At 39.8% G+C, this 17,155-nt stretch overlaps 1 protein-coding gene across 5 annotated transcripts in view; it reads left to right on the top strand.

Moving 5' to 3' along the window:
• The window catches only part of LOC131527515 (5-hydroxytryptamine receptor 1E), a 98,896-nt gene extending 86,476 nt beyond the window's left edge, over window positions 1-12,420 (top strand). For all 5 annotated transcript variants that reach the window (XM_058756667.1, XM_058756669.1, XM_058756666.1 and 2 more), the window contains one exon: window positions 10,839-12,420. In XM_058756667.1, the coding sequence (XP_058612650.1) occupies window positions 10,915-12,030 (1,116 nt within the window). In that variant the 5' untranslated portion in view covers window positions 10,839-10,914 and the 3' untranslated portion in view covers window positions 12,031-12,420. The remainder of the gene's footprint in view (window positions 1-10,838) is intronic.
• Window positions 12,421-17,155: the final 4,735 nt, after the last annotated feature.

The raw sequence follows: 17,155 nt of genomic DNA, 5'->3' as shown, positions 1-17,155 counted from the left end.
CTGCGTGCATAGCGAGGTGCAGGGCCACTGCTGGCCAAATGGCTGCTCTAAGCAGAATTATATTGTTGTGCCCCCTCCCCCAAATATTATGGATGTAAAAAAAAAAACAGCTTGTAACAAAGTCAATGATCAGGAAGGAAGAGGACGAGGTCGGCTTGAATGCTACTGCCGTTTATTTAGCTTTTTGTACACAAACAGAAAGTCACGCTACCAGCACTCAATATTATTATTTGTTAGTCGCTTTGGATAAAAGCGTCTGCTAAATGACTAAAAGTAAAGTAAAGCAATATAACACAGTGCATAAGCAATATAAAGTTGGGCTCTCCAGAGCAAAACGGGTTCCAACCATGAACAGTCGCCAGTCAGCAGTCTGTCCCTCTCTACCAGCTTCTCCTTTCCCTGTCCCTTTATGCGGTTTATTTTATTTCTACGCCACTTACTGGAACAAGACACAGGTGTTTGTCATTTGCACTTGACCCACTAACTCACCACTCGTCTCCCAGCTCTCTCTCCCGCTGCAGACCTCGCTGAACCACGCCCCCCTGGCCACATACCCCCACAGCCCGACTCAGCCATCCAGCCTGCAGCCCCCCCCTTAAGTCAGGAGGCTGTCTTTTCTTTAGATACAGGCGATAAGGGGATCTGCCAATATCCTTTCTTTAAATCCAGTGTCGAATAAAAACGAGCTGTGCCCAGCCGATCAAGCAATTCGTTAACTCGTGGCATTGGATACTTTTTTTGGATTTTTTTGGCATTGGAGCATTTACTTTGTGGTAATCCACACAGAACCGGACCAAGCCATCCATTTAAGGAACTAAAACTATCAGGCTCGCCCAATCACTGTTGGATTCTTCTATTACCCCATTGCATCTTGGCGCTCACTTCTGGCCCAAGATCTTCTTCTCCACTCACTACCGTCACCAGCATTGCTGACTCCGCCTCGCTCCATTTCTTTAGGAGGTTGAGGTGATAAATTTGGCGTGCCCCTCGCCTATCTGTTCATACAACCTCATAATCGAGATCTCCGACTTGCCGTGTGACCTTGTGAACGGTCCTTGCCACTTCGCAAGTAATTTGGAACTTTATCTCCTGGTGCAAATTTTCGCAAATTGGTTCCCCTGTTGTATAGCCGGCTTTGCTTGTCCTGAGCCTGTAACAAATTCTCCATAGATAGACGCCCCAAAGTGTGGAGTTTTGTTCTCAGGTCCATTACATACTGAATTTCATTTTTACTTTGACAAGGTCCGTCCTCCCAAGTTTCTCTCAGGACGTCTAAAACCCCTCGGGTGAAGCTCGAAGGGGGAAAACCCCGTGGAGGCTTGCAGGACCTCCCGCACAGTGAACAAGAGGGGTTCCAACCATTTATCCCAATTTTTGGCATCTTCGTGAACAAACTTACGAATCATGGTTTTTAACGTGCGATTAAATTGTTCCACCAGTCCGTCCGTTTGTGGGTGATAGACGCTGGTGCGAATCAATTTAATGGCCAGTAATTTATATAGTTCACGTAATGTACGTGACATAAACGCTGTGCCTTGATCAGTGAGGATCTCTTTCAGGATCCCCACTCGGGAGATTAAGCGAAACAGCGCGTCCGCAACACTCTTTGCGGAGATGCTTCGGAGCCCCACTGCCTTGGGATATCGTGTTGCATAGTCCACCAGAACTAATGCAAAGCGATGCCCTCTTGCTGATTGTTCCAATGGCCCGATGAGGTCCATCCCAATTCTTTCGAAAGGGACCTGCATTAATGGAAGAGGGCTCAACGGCGCTTTTGGGGAGGCTGGTGGATTTACCAGCTGACATTCACAACAAGACGCGTACCACCTGTGTACGTTTTCATGAATGCCCGGCCAAAAAAAATCGGGTCATGAGACGATTTAGTGTTGTTGTTTGACCCAAATGTCCCGCCATGGGATTATAGTGAGCCGCCTGGAATAGTATTTCCTGACGACTTTTTGGCACTAATAATTGTATTGTATCCTCCTTTGTCTGAGCATCTTGGGTCACTCGATACAACCGCCTTTTACAATTGCAAAATATGGATAGGAAAGCGGATGAGCAGGTTGGAGAGGTTGACCGTCGATATAACGGACCTGTTCAAAAGCATGTTTTAATGACTCATCCTGAAAGTCATCGCGCTCAGAGGATCAGCCTCTCGATTTCACTCTGTTCCCCTGGTTCAGAACTTAGTGGTCCCTGTTCTGGGACCCAGATCATTGTCCCCACCTCCATCATGGGACACCTGTCAATAAAATGTTCCGGGTCCCTTCAACGCCAACAGGCCGGCACAGACCTCCCCGCTGCCCTAGTGGCGGGAAGTGGGTTAAGTGAGTGGCGTGGGGAGCGGGGATGCGGAGGTGGTATCGGTCCCAGCCGTGGTCAGCCCCGCCCCCCTCTCGGACCAGCAATGTAATCCTGTCCGGTCCCACCCCGCCCTTGGGGCGGGACTCGAGGAGGACCTGGCGTACAAGACCTAGAAAGAGGGACAGGTCGAGCGGTAGAGGGAGAGGGAGAGGGAGATGGAGAAAACAAAGGCGAAGAGAGAGAGACAGCTGGAAGAGGTTCGCCGGCCCCGGGGCACGCTGGCGATGTTGCTCTGGGCTTCGGCCGACCCGCTGGAGGATGGCTCTTTTAAGATCGTCGAAGACCAGCTTCTCCTTTCCCGGTCCCTTTATGCAGTCTCTCCACGCCACTTACTGAAACAAGACACAGGTGTTTGTCATTTGCACTTACTCACCATTAGACCTCGCTGAACCACGTCCCCCTCGCAACACTATGGGGTCAAAATAGAACTTTAATAAAATATAAAAGTAAATACATAAATAAATCGTAATTAAATTGTATTATTTACAAATAACAATTGTAGCTATAGACAGTTGCCTATGGCTATTATTTTATTAATCTGATTTTATAGTCTCAAGCATTCAGAAATCACGCAAAAGAAAACTAAGCAATTTTACTACCATAAAATATAGTTACATTTTGTAAGGGTTGTGATGTCCACATGTTTTTGTTGAAGAAATTATAGAGGCTGTAACATTTGAATGCAAAAAGGTGGGCAAAAATTAAAGATTAAGTGGATATTTGAATTAGCATAAATGTTTGGTCAATATTAAAGGACATGAACAGTAAGTGTAACAGCAGCAATTACCAGGCCTTTGGCTCCCTTTGCAGGAATTTGTAATATGTAATGTACATGAATTGTTTATTTTGTATTACATTATGCATTTTAACAGTGTTATTCAATGAAACCATATAATTATTAATTAACCAATCATTATTGCCTCATTGTTTTATATAATGCATTTTAAGTCATTTTAAAGGCTGTTGTTGGCTTAGGTCTGTTTTTATAATAGCCTTTGTAAACTAGGCTATTATTTGAAGTAACAAAACCATGGTTTATTTGTGGTTACCATCCATGGCTACAAGAACCATGATTTTTGGTTTTATTCGTAGTAAAACCATAGCTAATTTGTGTAAGGGAACATAATGGAAACTCAGAGAACATTAGATGCATTGGTGCATGGTGAAATTATTACAGATTTTAAAACACGTAATTAACGTCAACAACCAAAAAAGTTTCACATGATTATGAAAACCTGAAAGTGATGCACGGGCTTTGTCTTTTTTCTATTTCTTTTCTCGGCGCCGGATTGCTGGTCTTTTCACGGGGATAGTTGAACTCCTCGGTAAATTTGTTCATATTCAAAAATAAAATGTGTTCTCTAAATAACTAATCTTCTGTTTAAAACTCGGTGTCTGTATGTATGATTAAGTTTAGACAGTTTGCTAGAGCGTTCATAATCCGTGGAATAAATATGATAGCAGCAAGATGCTGTGGAGTTGTGAGAAAGGGTGCGGCTGCAGATCCGTGTTGCCAGATCCAGTTATTATAAGCAGCTTTGGACTTGTCTTTTCTGCTTAATTAGACACTTTAGAAAGTTATCAAAGCAGGAAGTTGCAGTTTAGGGTTAGCGATATCTTTTTCTTATCATATTTAAAAATGATAATTTTCTTTTTTTTCAGTTTATATTTGTTTTCACAGCAATATCTGGCAACACTGCAATGGTCGCCACTAGTGCAGAGATCTGTCGAACAAGTATGTTACAAAATGAAGAAAAAAATAATAAGCACTAGCCATAAAGAAGTCTATTTCTATTTCACTGACTATTGTAGTTACATTTTCACAAAGTCATGCTAACATAATTAATAAGAGCACTAGACAAAGTTACAATCTATATAGCAATGGTTATTAATGAAAACTATAACAGTAATATGTATTGTTGCATGAATAATAAACAGCTTTTAAAATTATACACCCCTGACCTATAGTAATGGTGCAATATGATATCATTTAACAATACTCATTCCTCCAAAACAGAGAAAACATCTTTCATAAACATCTACATGTCTGTCTCTTTTAAAGTGTTTAGTGTATATAATGAGTTGTATATGTGGGGTCATTGCACAGTTCTTAACCTCGCTCATTTTCAAACCCTGGCCACGGCCATGTCTGTAATCATCTCACCTCATGAGTTCACATCCCTGGGCTCACTTAGATGTGCGGACAGACGAGAGCTCAGGCCGTGTGTGATGACAGCCACTTTAGAAATATCCCAACAACAACAACTACATGTAATGAGTCGGCCTACGCAAACACAACTCTCACGTAAAACATTAACGAACGCTGCTTGTGAAGAGTGCCAGAGGTGATTGTGTTATTGTGAGGCTTGAACCTCTTCTGAATGATTTCAGAGCCGCCTCTGACCTCTAGGGACCGGCTAAGCTGTCAATCAAAACTGTGCAATTACAGGCTACTGTTGTGTGATTGCGCATTCATGTCTTTATCATTAGTGTGATTGCAGTGTGAGTCCTGGAGGAGACACGAATCCTCTAGAAAGATATTGTCTTCTGAAAACACTTGTGTGTGTGTGTGTGTGTGTGAGAGAACGAACATGTCTCTGGGAGAGAGTTAACAGCAGCTCATCTGCACATGCACCGTTACAACTGGGTGAGTTTGTTATCATTTAAGTTTTTAATGCTTTAATTCAGCTGGCTTTTGTTAATGACACAGGACACTACTTTTTACATAGCTCAGAATTTGTGAATAATGACTGTTGTCCAGATCAGCATAGGGTTATAATGTAAAAATGCATAAATACTCATTGTTAAAGGTTGGGTAACTGCACTTTATCCCTCACATCATGGCTAACAGTGGTTATTATTTGCTATCATCTGGCTTGATGGATACTGGAATTTGACTTTATTTCTGATGCAAGCGGCATGTAAGTTAAGACAAAAAAATTATGTTCAATAGCAGATAATTAATTAGATTTGATAATTATTTCATTAACCAACAAATTAAACTCTTATAATTCAGTTGTTGAGATTAGAATGATTTAACTGAGGATTTACAATAGTTATATTCAGAATTACGGAGCACAATTAGTGGTACATGTTGTGTGATTATGTGTCTGAGAGATGATTGATGAAGCATTTCAGTCATGTAGTTTGTCATAGAAATCTGGAATGATCTTAAAGGAATAGTTAACCCACAAATTAACATTTGCTGGAAATGTACTCACTCTTAGGTCATCCAAGATGTAGATTTAGTTTGTTTCATCAGGTTTGTAGAAATGTGTCTCTGCATCAGTGTCTCAGCAATGGATGCTCTGCAGTGAATGGGTGCCGTCAGAATGAGAGTCCAAACAGCTGATAAAAACATCACAATAATCCACAATAATCCATACCACTCTATCAATTACTGTTTTGTGAAGCCAAAAGTTGTGTGTTTGAAACAAACAGTTTCATCAAGATGCTTTTAAACTGTTGCTTCCAGCTAAAATACAAGTCTATAATATTTTTTTTCTCCAGTGAAAGAGTCATCTGTTTTGAATCAGGAGAGAAATATGCACAGATCCAGCACTGTTTACAAGCCAAAACCATTCTGAACAAATATGTAGGTGAAATGATTTGATGTTAAAAATGTCTTGATGGATTCTTTCTTTCTTTCTTTCTTTAACAAGAGCTACACGAAGCACTATATGAATTAACTCTGTTGCATTAACCAAAACGGGGTTGTGCATTTTCAGTTCCCAGCTTTGCAAAGGGCTGGATCCCGATTGTAAATACTGAAATAAAGTGTTATTTAATGTGATTGTAAGTAAAAGGAAAGGCCTGCTAGTGTGCCCTGCCTTTGTGGTCATCATTGCTCTGAAGAGTAGAAACTATAGTGTATGATGCTTCTCACAGTGAGTAATAGCTCTGCTAATACCAGTGACCAGTAATGGCTTACTTCTTCATTAAATTCACATGTTAGGAAGGTTATATTTAGCATGTGCTATGCTCATAACTGAAGGAGATTAATTAGCTCCACTCTTTGCTTTAAATAAGATTGAAATTATACGGATGCATTGTGATTATGAATGTGTTTGTTTGTGTGTATCTCTGCAATGGCTCTCTGCTCTACAGCCTTCTTTCTGTAAAGCAATTTCTTTTTCTTCTAAATAACTCCATTAAAATAAATACATTCTCCACTGCTGACTTTTCCCTTGAGACACAAAACCTGTGTTAAATTCACTTCATTCTGTTCCTGTTTGTACCCATGGGGCAGACGGTCAGAGCCGTTGTGTCTGGAGAAAAGCAAATCCAAGCAGAGGCATAAATTCATTTGTCTTTAATACAGAACACTACATAGACAAGACACCTGGAAAACGCCATCATCAATATCTCTCCCACAAAATCACTTCATCACAGGCCACAACCACCACAGACATCATTCAGATCAGAGCTGGAATGCTTCATTTTTCTTCCTTGACAATAATGAATATGTAAATAATAATGAATATGTACAACAATAATGTTTTTGTTTTTCTGGTTAAACAAAAATGGTTAAAAACAAATTAAATGTGGTTACATCCCTGCATTATTGTACTTGTAAAGTGCTATAATTACCATCTGTTGTGAAGTACTATTTACTTTATTCTCAATATCAATAATTTTATTAATATTAGTCAATATTATTGCTATGAACATACTGCTATTGAGCTGTGTTTCTGTAAATAATTTCTGATATGACATTAGAGATTTTAAAAGCTGCTTCGTAAAACCCAGACACAGGCTAACACACATTAATTAATAAAACAGAATAATTATTAAGATCTTAATAATTGACCATTATATGTAGATATAAATGCCTTGAATCAAACACAGTTAGAGTTAGGTTAGGCACTTCACAATCAGAACATCTGACAGACAGAATTTGTTGGATTAAACATGCTAAAAGAATGGAAATAATGTTGTTTGTTTGTTTGTGGTTAGTGGAACATACCGAATGTTAATGTGATAAACTACACCTGTGATTGATATTGTAATGTAGCAAGGTTCAGACAAGTGTGACTTAAAGCACAAGTTAACTGTGGACTCAGGTGATCATGCTATTCTTGAGTACAGTGTTTAAGACCAATATATTGTCGTCTCCTGTTTTGAGCATTGTGGAGGGATTAAAGGAAATGTCCTAAAATGGTTTAGCTCTTATCTGTGAAAGTTTCTCACTCTGTCTTGCTGCAGCTCCCCTCATTTTTGGTGTCCCACAGGGATCTATCCTGGCCCTTTATTCTTTTCTCTATATATGCTTCCACCATTTTTAGAAAACATGGTGTTTCATTTAATTGTTTTGCAGATGAAACTCAGTTATATCCACCATTGAAACTGAATGATTCAAAAGCCTTATATGCTGTTTTGGCTTGTTTAACTGATTTAAAATTTTGGATGTCAGTAAATGTTCTTAACTTAAATGAATCCGAAACAGAGATTGTTCTGTTTTGTCCCCCTGATGGGTATAATATCCAAAATCTTAATCTAGAACAGTTGTCTTTCTTTTATAAACCATAAAAAAAGCTTTTACCACCTAAGGCTCTAGGCAACAGTCAAGCCCTGGCTCTCTTTCAAAAATGTTCCTAGGACTGGATCAAGCTTTTTCTGTTATCGGTGCTAAACTGTGGAACAGTCTTCTACTGTGTGTTAAAACTGCTCAGACACTTTCTGATTTTAAATCTTTGCTAAAACTCATTTGTTTTAATAAAATTAATACAATCTCCTGTACTGTTTTGCTTTGTTTTGAATATTGTTATTTCTGTATTTCTATTACTGTGAAGTACTTTGGTCAAAACTAGTTTTGCACTAGAAATAAACTTCACGTTGCTATTGGCAGAAATTGTCAACTAACTTTAAACTGTTACAATGTTGAAAGTATAATCAAACAAACAATGTGTACTCTTTCTCCATCTTACCCACCCCTAGACACATAATTATTTGTCAGCAAAAATCTGCCAGTCCACTAACTTTTGACAGCTTCAGAGCTTTTGTTTATAGACAGAGGGGCGGCACTAAAATTCTAAAGTGCATTAAAGTGTGTTAAAGCGAACGTCAAGGCCTTTTTCTGTTTTCTCTAGTGAAGTAGCACAGATTTCAAAATGTTTTCACATTTCTACTGCATATACAGACAAGCCCGGTTTGCCAGCTGTGAATTTAAGTGCCACTGTTTCTGCATGCTCTGGAAATTTTAGTAGGGTTTAGAAAGGCTTTAGAAAGTCATTAGTAGTATTGCAAAGGGGTGGAAATTTCCAGAAACTTTCAAAAAATTCTTGGAAGATTCCAAAAAATCCTGAAAAGTAAAAAAAAATTCTGGAATGTTTCCGAAATTTACTGGAAATTTTCTACCTTTTTGCAACCCATTTTGCAACCGATCACTACGACAGCAATGTCGACGGCTTGAACGTAAATGGAAGAAAGACACGCTCCAAATATCATTTGATATGTTGAATGTCTCCTTACGAAATTTCCAAAAGTCTGTCAGGACTGCTAAGCATAAATTTTTATCTGATATTATTGTAAAAAACTCCTACTGTTCTAAAACGTTATTTTCAACCATTGACTCTGTTCTTAATCCTTCTGTCAAATCCGCTTCTGTTATCTCTTCTCTTCAGTGTGAAAAATTTCTTAACTATTTTTCTAACAAAATTAATACTACTCGATCTCAAGTGTTTACCTCGATACAATCTGTATCTGATTTTTCCCTCTCATGTACACAGTGGAGTGAATTTACACTGCTTTCCCTTCAGACGTGTAAAGAAATCGTTCTAAAACTGAAGCCCACTACTTCTCCCCATGACATTCTTCCTTCACGTTTTCTAAAACAGATCTTCGATATAGTCGGCCCAGACATTCTATGTATTATTAATAACTGTCTGTTGACTGGGACAATCCCAGCCTGTTTCAAAATCGCTACTGTGACCCCGATTCTTAAAAAGAAATCGCTTGATACAGAAATTCATGCAAACTATCGACCCATTTCTAATTTGCCGTTCTTATCAAAAATTATTGAAAAAGCTGTCTCCATTCAGTTGCAAAATTACTTGCAAAGGAATTCTATTTCTGACGTCTTTCAATCTGGGTTTAAAGCTCTGCACAGCACTGAGTCTGCTCTCCTGAAAGTTTTTAACGATATTTTATTGACCACAGACGGCGGCGATACTATGGCATTAGTGTTGTTAGATCTGAGTTCAGCCTTTGACTTTGTGGACCACAGGATTCTCTTATCCCGGCTTGAACATTCAATCGGTATTTCGGGTACAGTTTTGAAATGGTTTCAATCCTTCCTGTCAAATAGAAGTTTCTCCGTTAGTTTAGGTCCTCTTTCATCCTCGATGGCTCAACTTACTTGCGGTGTACCCCAGGGATCGATTTTAGCACCATTGTTATTTTCGCTGTATATGTTACCTCTGGGATCTATTATGAGTAAATATGGGGTATTGTACCACTGCTATGCAGATGATACACAACTCTATATACCCATAAAACGTAATGATACCTTAGCTTTTAAAAGATTGGAAGCCTGTTTGCAAGAAATCAAAATGTGGCTCACAAATAATTTTATGTTACTCAACGATGATAAAACCCAAATCATTCAATTTGGGCCAAAAGTGCACTCAGGTGAAAAATCCATTGATCTTGGCGCACTTACTTCATATCTTACATCAGATGTCAAGGATCTTGGTTTCCACCTTGATGACAGTCTCAATTTAGATAAACAAATTAATAAAGTAGTTAGTACTAGTTTTTATCAAATTCGTCGGTTAGCCAAAGTCAAACCTTTCTTAAACAGGAAAGGTTTTGAAACTGTTATTCACGCATTTATCTCTACACGTCTCGACTACTGTAATTCTCTGTATGTTGGGCTACCCCTCTCTTCCATTTCTCGCCTTAAAATGGTCCAAAATGCGGCTGCCCGTCTACTCACAGGAAGCCGCATACGAGACCATATCACACCAATTCTATGCTCATTGCACTGGCTACCAGTCCAATATCGAATCCACTACAAAATTCTGTTATTTGTCTACAAAGCTCTTAACAACTTAGCTCCGAGGTATCTTTCCGACTTACCATCTATACTCCGGTAAGGTCACTTAGATCCCAAGATGGCCATCTCCTGCGAATACCACGGTCTCGCCTGCAACGCAGGGGCGACAGAGCCTTCGCAGTAGCTGGTCCTAAGCTATGGAATAGCCTGCCATTATCTGTCAGAACTGCCTCCATGTTTGCCGAATTCAAATCTAGGTTAAAAACACATCTTTTTTCTTGTGCTTTTAATTCTGTGTAAAGTATATGTGTTTATTTGTTTTTATTTTATTGTATTTTATCTTGTGTACAGCACTTTGGCCATCAAAGGTGGAACTCAAATGTGCTTTAGAAATAAATTGAATTGAATTGAATTGAATTAATCCTTTTAAGTAACTAATTTGACATAAACGCCATGTTAACTGTGTGTCTGACAGGTCGTCACTGATCCAGCACACAAGTCTTTGGGGCTTTAGTCCTGGGCAGAGGGATCCTCCAGACTGAGACTGCGGGATGGAGATGGAGCGTTACCTGGATGCTCCGGCCAACGCCACCAATACCACCGCCACCCCGGGATCAGCCTTCGGCATGGAGCTGCTGACAGAGCGGCTGGCCGTGGTGGCTCTGCTGGCGCTGGTGACGCTGCTGACGGCCGTGGTGAACGGCGCTGTCATTGCAGCCATCTGCACCACCAAGAAGCTCCACCTCCCTGCAAACTACCTCATCTGCTCTCTAGCCGTCACTGATTTACTGGTGGCAGTGCTGGTGATGCCCATCAGCATCCTCTACATCACCACCGAGACCTGGCTGCTGGGGCCGTTTGTGTGCGAGGCTTGGCTGAGCATCGACATGACCTGCTGCACCTGCTCCATCCTGCACCTGTGCGTGATCGCGCTCGACCGCTACTGGGCCATCACTAAAGCCATCGAGTACGCCCGCAAGAGGACAGCCAGGCGCGCCGGCGTTATGGTGGCCATCGTCTGGCTCATCTCCATCTTCATCTCCATTCCGCCTCTGTTCTGGAGGCAGCGTGGGGACGGCACGGGCCCGCAGCAGTGCATCATCGAGCACGATCACGTGGGCTACACCATCTACTCCACATTCGGTGCTTTCTACATCCCCATGACTCTCATCCTCATCCTGTACTCCCGGATTTACAGTGCTGCCAAGACGCTGTACCAGAAGCGCGGCTCCTCGCGCCACCTCAGCAGCCGCAGCACCGACAGCACCAACTCACTGAACCACTGCCGCGTCACGCACGCCTTCTGCGTCTCGGAAGTCTCCACCTCTGACCACACCGCAGAGTTCGACCGCAACCACGCCGCCATCCGCATGCCGCCGGAGCCGCCGGATCTGGACGAGAGGAACCAGATCTGCACGTCTCGGGAGAGGAAGGCGGCTCGGATTCTGGGGCTCATCCTGGGAGCCTTTATCCTGTGCTGGCTCCCATTCTTCCTGAAAGAGCTGCTGGTGGGATTGAATGTGCCCAGCCCCTCGCCTCAAGTGTCCGATGCGCTCACCTGGCTGGGGTACATCAACTCGCTCATTAACCCACTACTGTACACCAGCTTCAACGAGGACTTCAAGCAGGCTTTCAAGAGACTGTTCAGGCGGAAGGAGCACACATAAGCCCCTTTCACACATACAGACTTTACTGGAAAATTACCAGTAAATTGCCATAAAGAGATCATGAGTGAACAGCAGAGGTCACATTAACCGAAAATTTTACGTCATTTATGGAATTTGTTTAGCAGTGACGGAAAAATCTGAAGGCTGTCCATCACTTTGACAGATTACACTGAGGGTGATCTATTGTGATTAATGACTGTAATTCCCACCCTGTCCATTTGGTGGCGAGTGCACTCCAGTGTGGAAGCAGAGCGCAGGATCATCAGCTCCAGAACATAAATAAACACACAGGCGAGTATCCACTAGTAAAGCGAAAGAGTGATCAGTTCACTGCACTGCCGCTTTGCTTGATCAGAGGCGCTACAGCGATCTATCACACCACATTAGACAGTGCCAAAGCGGTATTTATTGCTTCAGTTTCCTAATAAAATGGACAGAATTTGAAATCTGAGACTTTGTTTCATTTCAAAAGTAACAAAGCACAAAGCTTAGCCCATTGTGATTTATTGGATGGGAGGCGCACTATATGTATTGTTCATTCATCAACTGAAAACAGCATTGATTGGGATTTAAGAATCAATATTGGTTCATAAAAATGAGAATCTATTAAAGTCGAGAAATCCTAGAGTATTTCGTTGTTTTTAGTGGCCTCCGCTGATGTTGAACATGAAAAGTGACGAACACTCTCTGTTCATATGTTACAAAAATACAAGCAATTAAATGTGTTATCATAATTAAAATATGAAAATTAAAATGATGGGTAATAATAGATTATGATGGAATTTTTATGTCCCTGTCTATCAAAATGACGGACAATGTTAAAGTCTAACGCAACCTCTGGCGAACAGGCCCTTTTTAAAAATACCGGTAAATTTGTACCGGCAATTTACCGGTGTGAGAGATGACGCAGATGACGCATTACTCCGCGCTGTCTAGTTCGGATTGAAGTTGTGTAATACGATGTCTCTGGGCCAAAAGAAGTTGCATGAATGTGAACGTTTGACACAAAAATGAAAACATCAACAAAAACACTGACCGCGCATACCCCTCCGTGATTACAAACACAACACCGGGAGGCGCAGCCGTTTACAGGTCATTTCTGGTTAATGATGTCACAGAATTTACCGGTAATTTGAAACTGATGTGTGAATGGTGTTTTTCCGGAAAAAAGACGAAACGCCGCTGCCTGTGTGAACAGTGCATTTTTGAATACCGGTAAAGTCATTCCTGTAATTTTACGGTAATTTACTTTTATTAGTGTGTGAAAGGGGCTAGACACGCATCCATTCATGGGCAGCGGCTTCATTGGGTTCAGGACACTCTGGAACTCCATTTGAGCTGGATTCGTGTGTCTCAAAGTCTAGCAGCAGTATGGAAAACACATGACGTGGGAAGAGCTGATTACATCGTTTTAATAAAATCCAATTAAAATCCACTGCCTGCTTTTCTACAGCACATTATCACCTGATTACTTACTGAGCAATGATGTGAAATGGCTTGACAAGTATATGTATTTGCTGTTCAAACAAGAGGTTTGGGAGGGACACATCCCAAAGGCTCGTTTTGTGCTTTTTTATGTAACCAGTACGCTTCAGATCATGTTCATACACTGTAAAAAAAAAAAAAGTTGAGCCAACTTAAAATTTTAAGGCAACAAACTTCAGCAGATTTTTGAGTTTTCTCAACTTGTCGTTTTAAGTTTATACAACAAAAATGTGAGAATCTCCCACAAAAACAAGTTGAGCAAACTCAAAAATCTGCTGAAGCTGGTAAAAAATGTTTTTTTAAGTTCACTCAACTTTTTTTTACAGTGTAGAGGGGTGGAGACATTCTCATGCTGGGGAGCATCTGATTGGTCAAAATCAGTATAGTCATCTACATTTAAATCTGCTTTTCAGGAAAAGAAAGACTATACAAATCCTCATGATATTAGTAAACTTCAGTACATTAACAGAACTTAAAACCATTAAGACAACTGATTACATTTTTTTAACTTTAAGTTTAAATATTTGGATTATATTCAGAGTTGTTGGGTCTGCATAACAAAAGCACACGAAACCCCACAAAATTCATTATCTAGAACAGTTTTATCATTGGCAGAATGTAAAATACTACAACACAAGCATTTCAGTCAAATATAATTGATGCAATATGTCAATCCTTTAACACACACATTAAAATAAAATCAACAAGCTAGTAATAGACTTTTCAATCACTAGAATTAAGTCAACAGATCTTTTTTTTTTTTCAAGTACACAGAGGTGTGCTTTTAAGTTAACTACACTCAATATTTATTACCCTCTTTTGGATTTTTTTTATTGCACATACCTCAAACGCATTATTAAACTCAAAATCCTGTGTCTCGAAATGCATTGCCTCAAATACAGTGAGCACAGCTAACTCCAGCTGTCTTCAGCTGAACAGTATTCTCTTCACGTTCCCATCATGCACTGCAGCTGAAATGGATCATGATAATCATTGATTGACCGCTTTACTGTTTATGTAATTGCAGTGATGTTGTTGTGTCTGTTGTCTTTTTGAGGTATGTGTTACCACGCTCAAAAAAAAGCTACAAAATATGTCACTGGGGCAGTATCCTTTCAAAAGGCACACATTTGTACCTTATTTACCCCTAAATGCTGCATATTAGTACCTTAAAGGTACATGTTTGTACCTAGAGTGTATATATTCTTACCTCAATGGTACATATTTGCACCTTTCGAAAAGATACTGCTCCAGTAACAGCTTTTGTACCTTTCATCTGAGCGTGTGGAGTGTAAATTCAGAGAGCATCGGCATGTGGTTTGTGTGTTGGAGGTCAAGAACACTGCACTCCAGAGAAAAAGCAGAGGTATGGCATCACCTCTTTGGCTTTTTAGATGTTGATTTTGGCTGTTACACTCACAACAGCATTTCTGACTGTATCCATCTAATTGGCAGATTTAATCAGCTCATAGAAGGGGTTTATTAGTCTGTGAGGATCAGAGCACAGTGTCCTCAACACTGGGGTGTCAGGAGGACCCACACAGATATAAAATATCAAAGAGATTACACTAGGAGTGCATTGTCTCTGTGGAGAGCAGTGTGCTTGAGCTCTAACACACGCATCACAATGACAGGTCACAGAGTCACAAAAAGCTCTCTAAATTTACAAGTAAACTTAAAGAGACAAGTTCATTCAATTCAAAAGCAATAGAAAGTTCTGTGCTCATCAAGGTTTCATAATTGGTTTCAACTAATTTGTATGATTTACTTTTCCCATACGCAACAGATTCGTTTGAGCACTGGGGTTTACAGTACGAGCTAAAAGTCCATCCCACATTATAAATTTACAAAACAAACCATGCCGTCTCAAGAGTATCTCCCAGGTCTCAGCGTGATCGTGACCCCTGTGACCCCTGTGACCCCTGCGCACTCCTGCCTCCAAACACAGCTGCTCAGAAGATGCTCAGCGGTCATCGTGATTGATTGTGGGTTAACCACAGAAACAAAGAGTTAACAGAGACTGGCGGAGATTTCACACTGTTGGGTTTTTAGAGAGAAGAGGCTAAAGACTGGACATTTAACACATGTGCATTACCTGCTAAAGTCTGGAATAACTAAGATGTTTGAAATGTTTTCGAAAGAAGTCTCTTCTGCTCACCAAGGCTGCATTTATTTGATTTAAAAAAAAAATTAATTACTGTTTAAATTCTTTTAAATTACTATTACTATTTAAAATACGTGTTTTCTGTGTGAGTATGTGTTCAAATGTAATTTAAACAGTTGTGCTGCTTCATATCTTTCTGGAAACTGTTATACGTTTTTCTTTTTTAATTATTTTTCAGGATTCTTTAATGAACGGAAAGTTCAAAAGGCAGCATTTATTTGAAATAGAAATCTTTTGTAACATTATAAATGTCCTTGCTGTCACTTTTGATCAATTTAATGCTTCCTTGCTGAATGAAAGTATTAATTTATTTTTTCTTTATTAATTTTTTTAAGCTTATTGACCCCAAACTACTGAATGGTTCTGTACTGATAATAATCTGAAATGTTTCTTGAAAAAAAAAAGAGATGGGAATGGTGCTTTACCAGGATACCATACCACATATAATTTTTATTTTATTTATTTATCAAATAAATGTGGCCTTGGTGAGCAGAAGAGACAAAAACATAAAATTCTAACTACTTCACACTTTTGGCCAGCAGTGAATGTGCTTCTGAAAGTGAAGGCTATAAAGCTAACACACACACACACACACACACAGAGACTAAAAGCCACAACATTATCATTTTGATCTTAATGATTTCTTTAAAGATCTCTACTTGCTGCATTCTGCACAGCCAAACATTTTTGCACTTTAGCTGAAAGATGAATAATTCATATATTATTCAGTCATTACAACACAACCCAGCACGTACTTCAAAATGCAAAAGTAATAAAGTTAAGGCTGGGTCATCCTGACTATGCAGTACATGTTCTTATATGTTCATATGTGTCTTAATAAACAGAACAGAATAAAGATATAAGTCATATTAGTTAGCTTTCCGTTATCAGAAGTGGACAGAGAGGTGAATCTGAAATCTCTTCTCTAATCTGGCAGGAGTGTTCATTATTGTCTGACAAAACTTCATTCAGAAAAATCCCATGCAGGTGTTCCTTCATTGATCTTCCCTTGAATGTTTTAAATAAAAGATGTTGGCAATATTGTTTTCATTGATAATCAGTTAATCTGATTTTTTTTTTCTTTTGTAAAATCTCTTTAAATAACAAAAGACATCATCCTACCGGAAGTGGTGTCATTGATGGAAAACAGTCACACAGACATCAGTAAGTAAGTACCGTCATTCGATTTCATGAGTTCTGGTATGTTTCAGTTAGTTTGTGTCAAACCTTCCATCCGTTTGACGATATTAAAATGCCATAACCCTACCAGGCTATACTAATAAAGATACTGAGAAGTATTATTGTTGTTGTTGTTAATGGATGATCACGCTGTGTTTGAATAGTACAGACTGCTTTAAAAGATGATGAAAAGCTCACTGAGTTTATTTTCTTCTGAGGAACATAAACGAAGATATTTAAGATTGTGGGTAACCAAACAGTTGTTGGTAGCCAATGACTTATTACTTCTATGAAATA

Source organism: Onychostoma macrolepis, chromosome 20 (genome assembly GCF_012432095.1).
Source record: "Onychostoma macrolepis isolate SWU-2019 chromosome 20, ASM1243209v1, whole genome shotgun sequence".
NCBI lineage: Eukaryota > Metazoa > Chordata > Actinopteri > Cypriniformes > Cyprinidae > Onychostoma > Onychostoma macrolepis.
The sequence above is the reverse complement of the archived record's forward strand: the minus strand, read 5'-3'. Positions and strand labels throughout refer to the sequence as shown.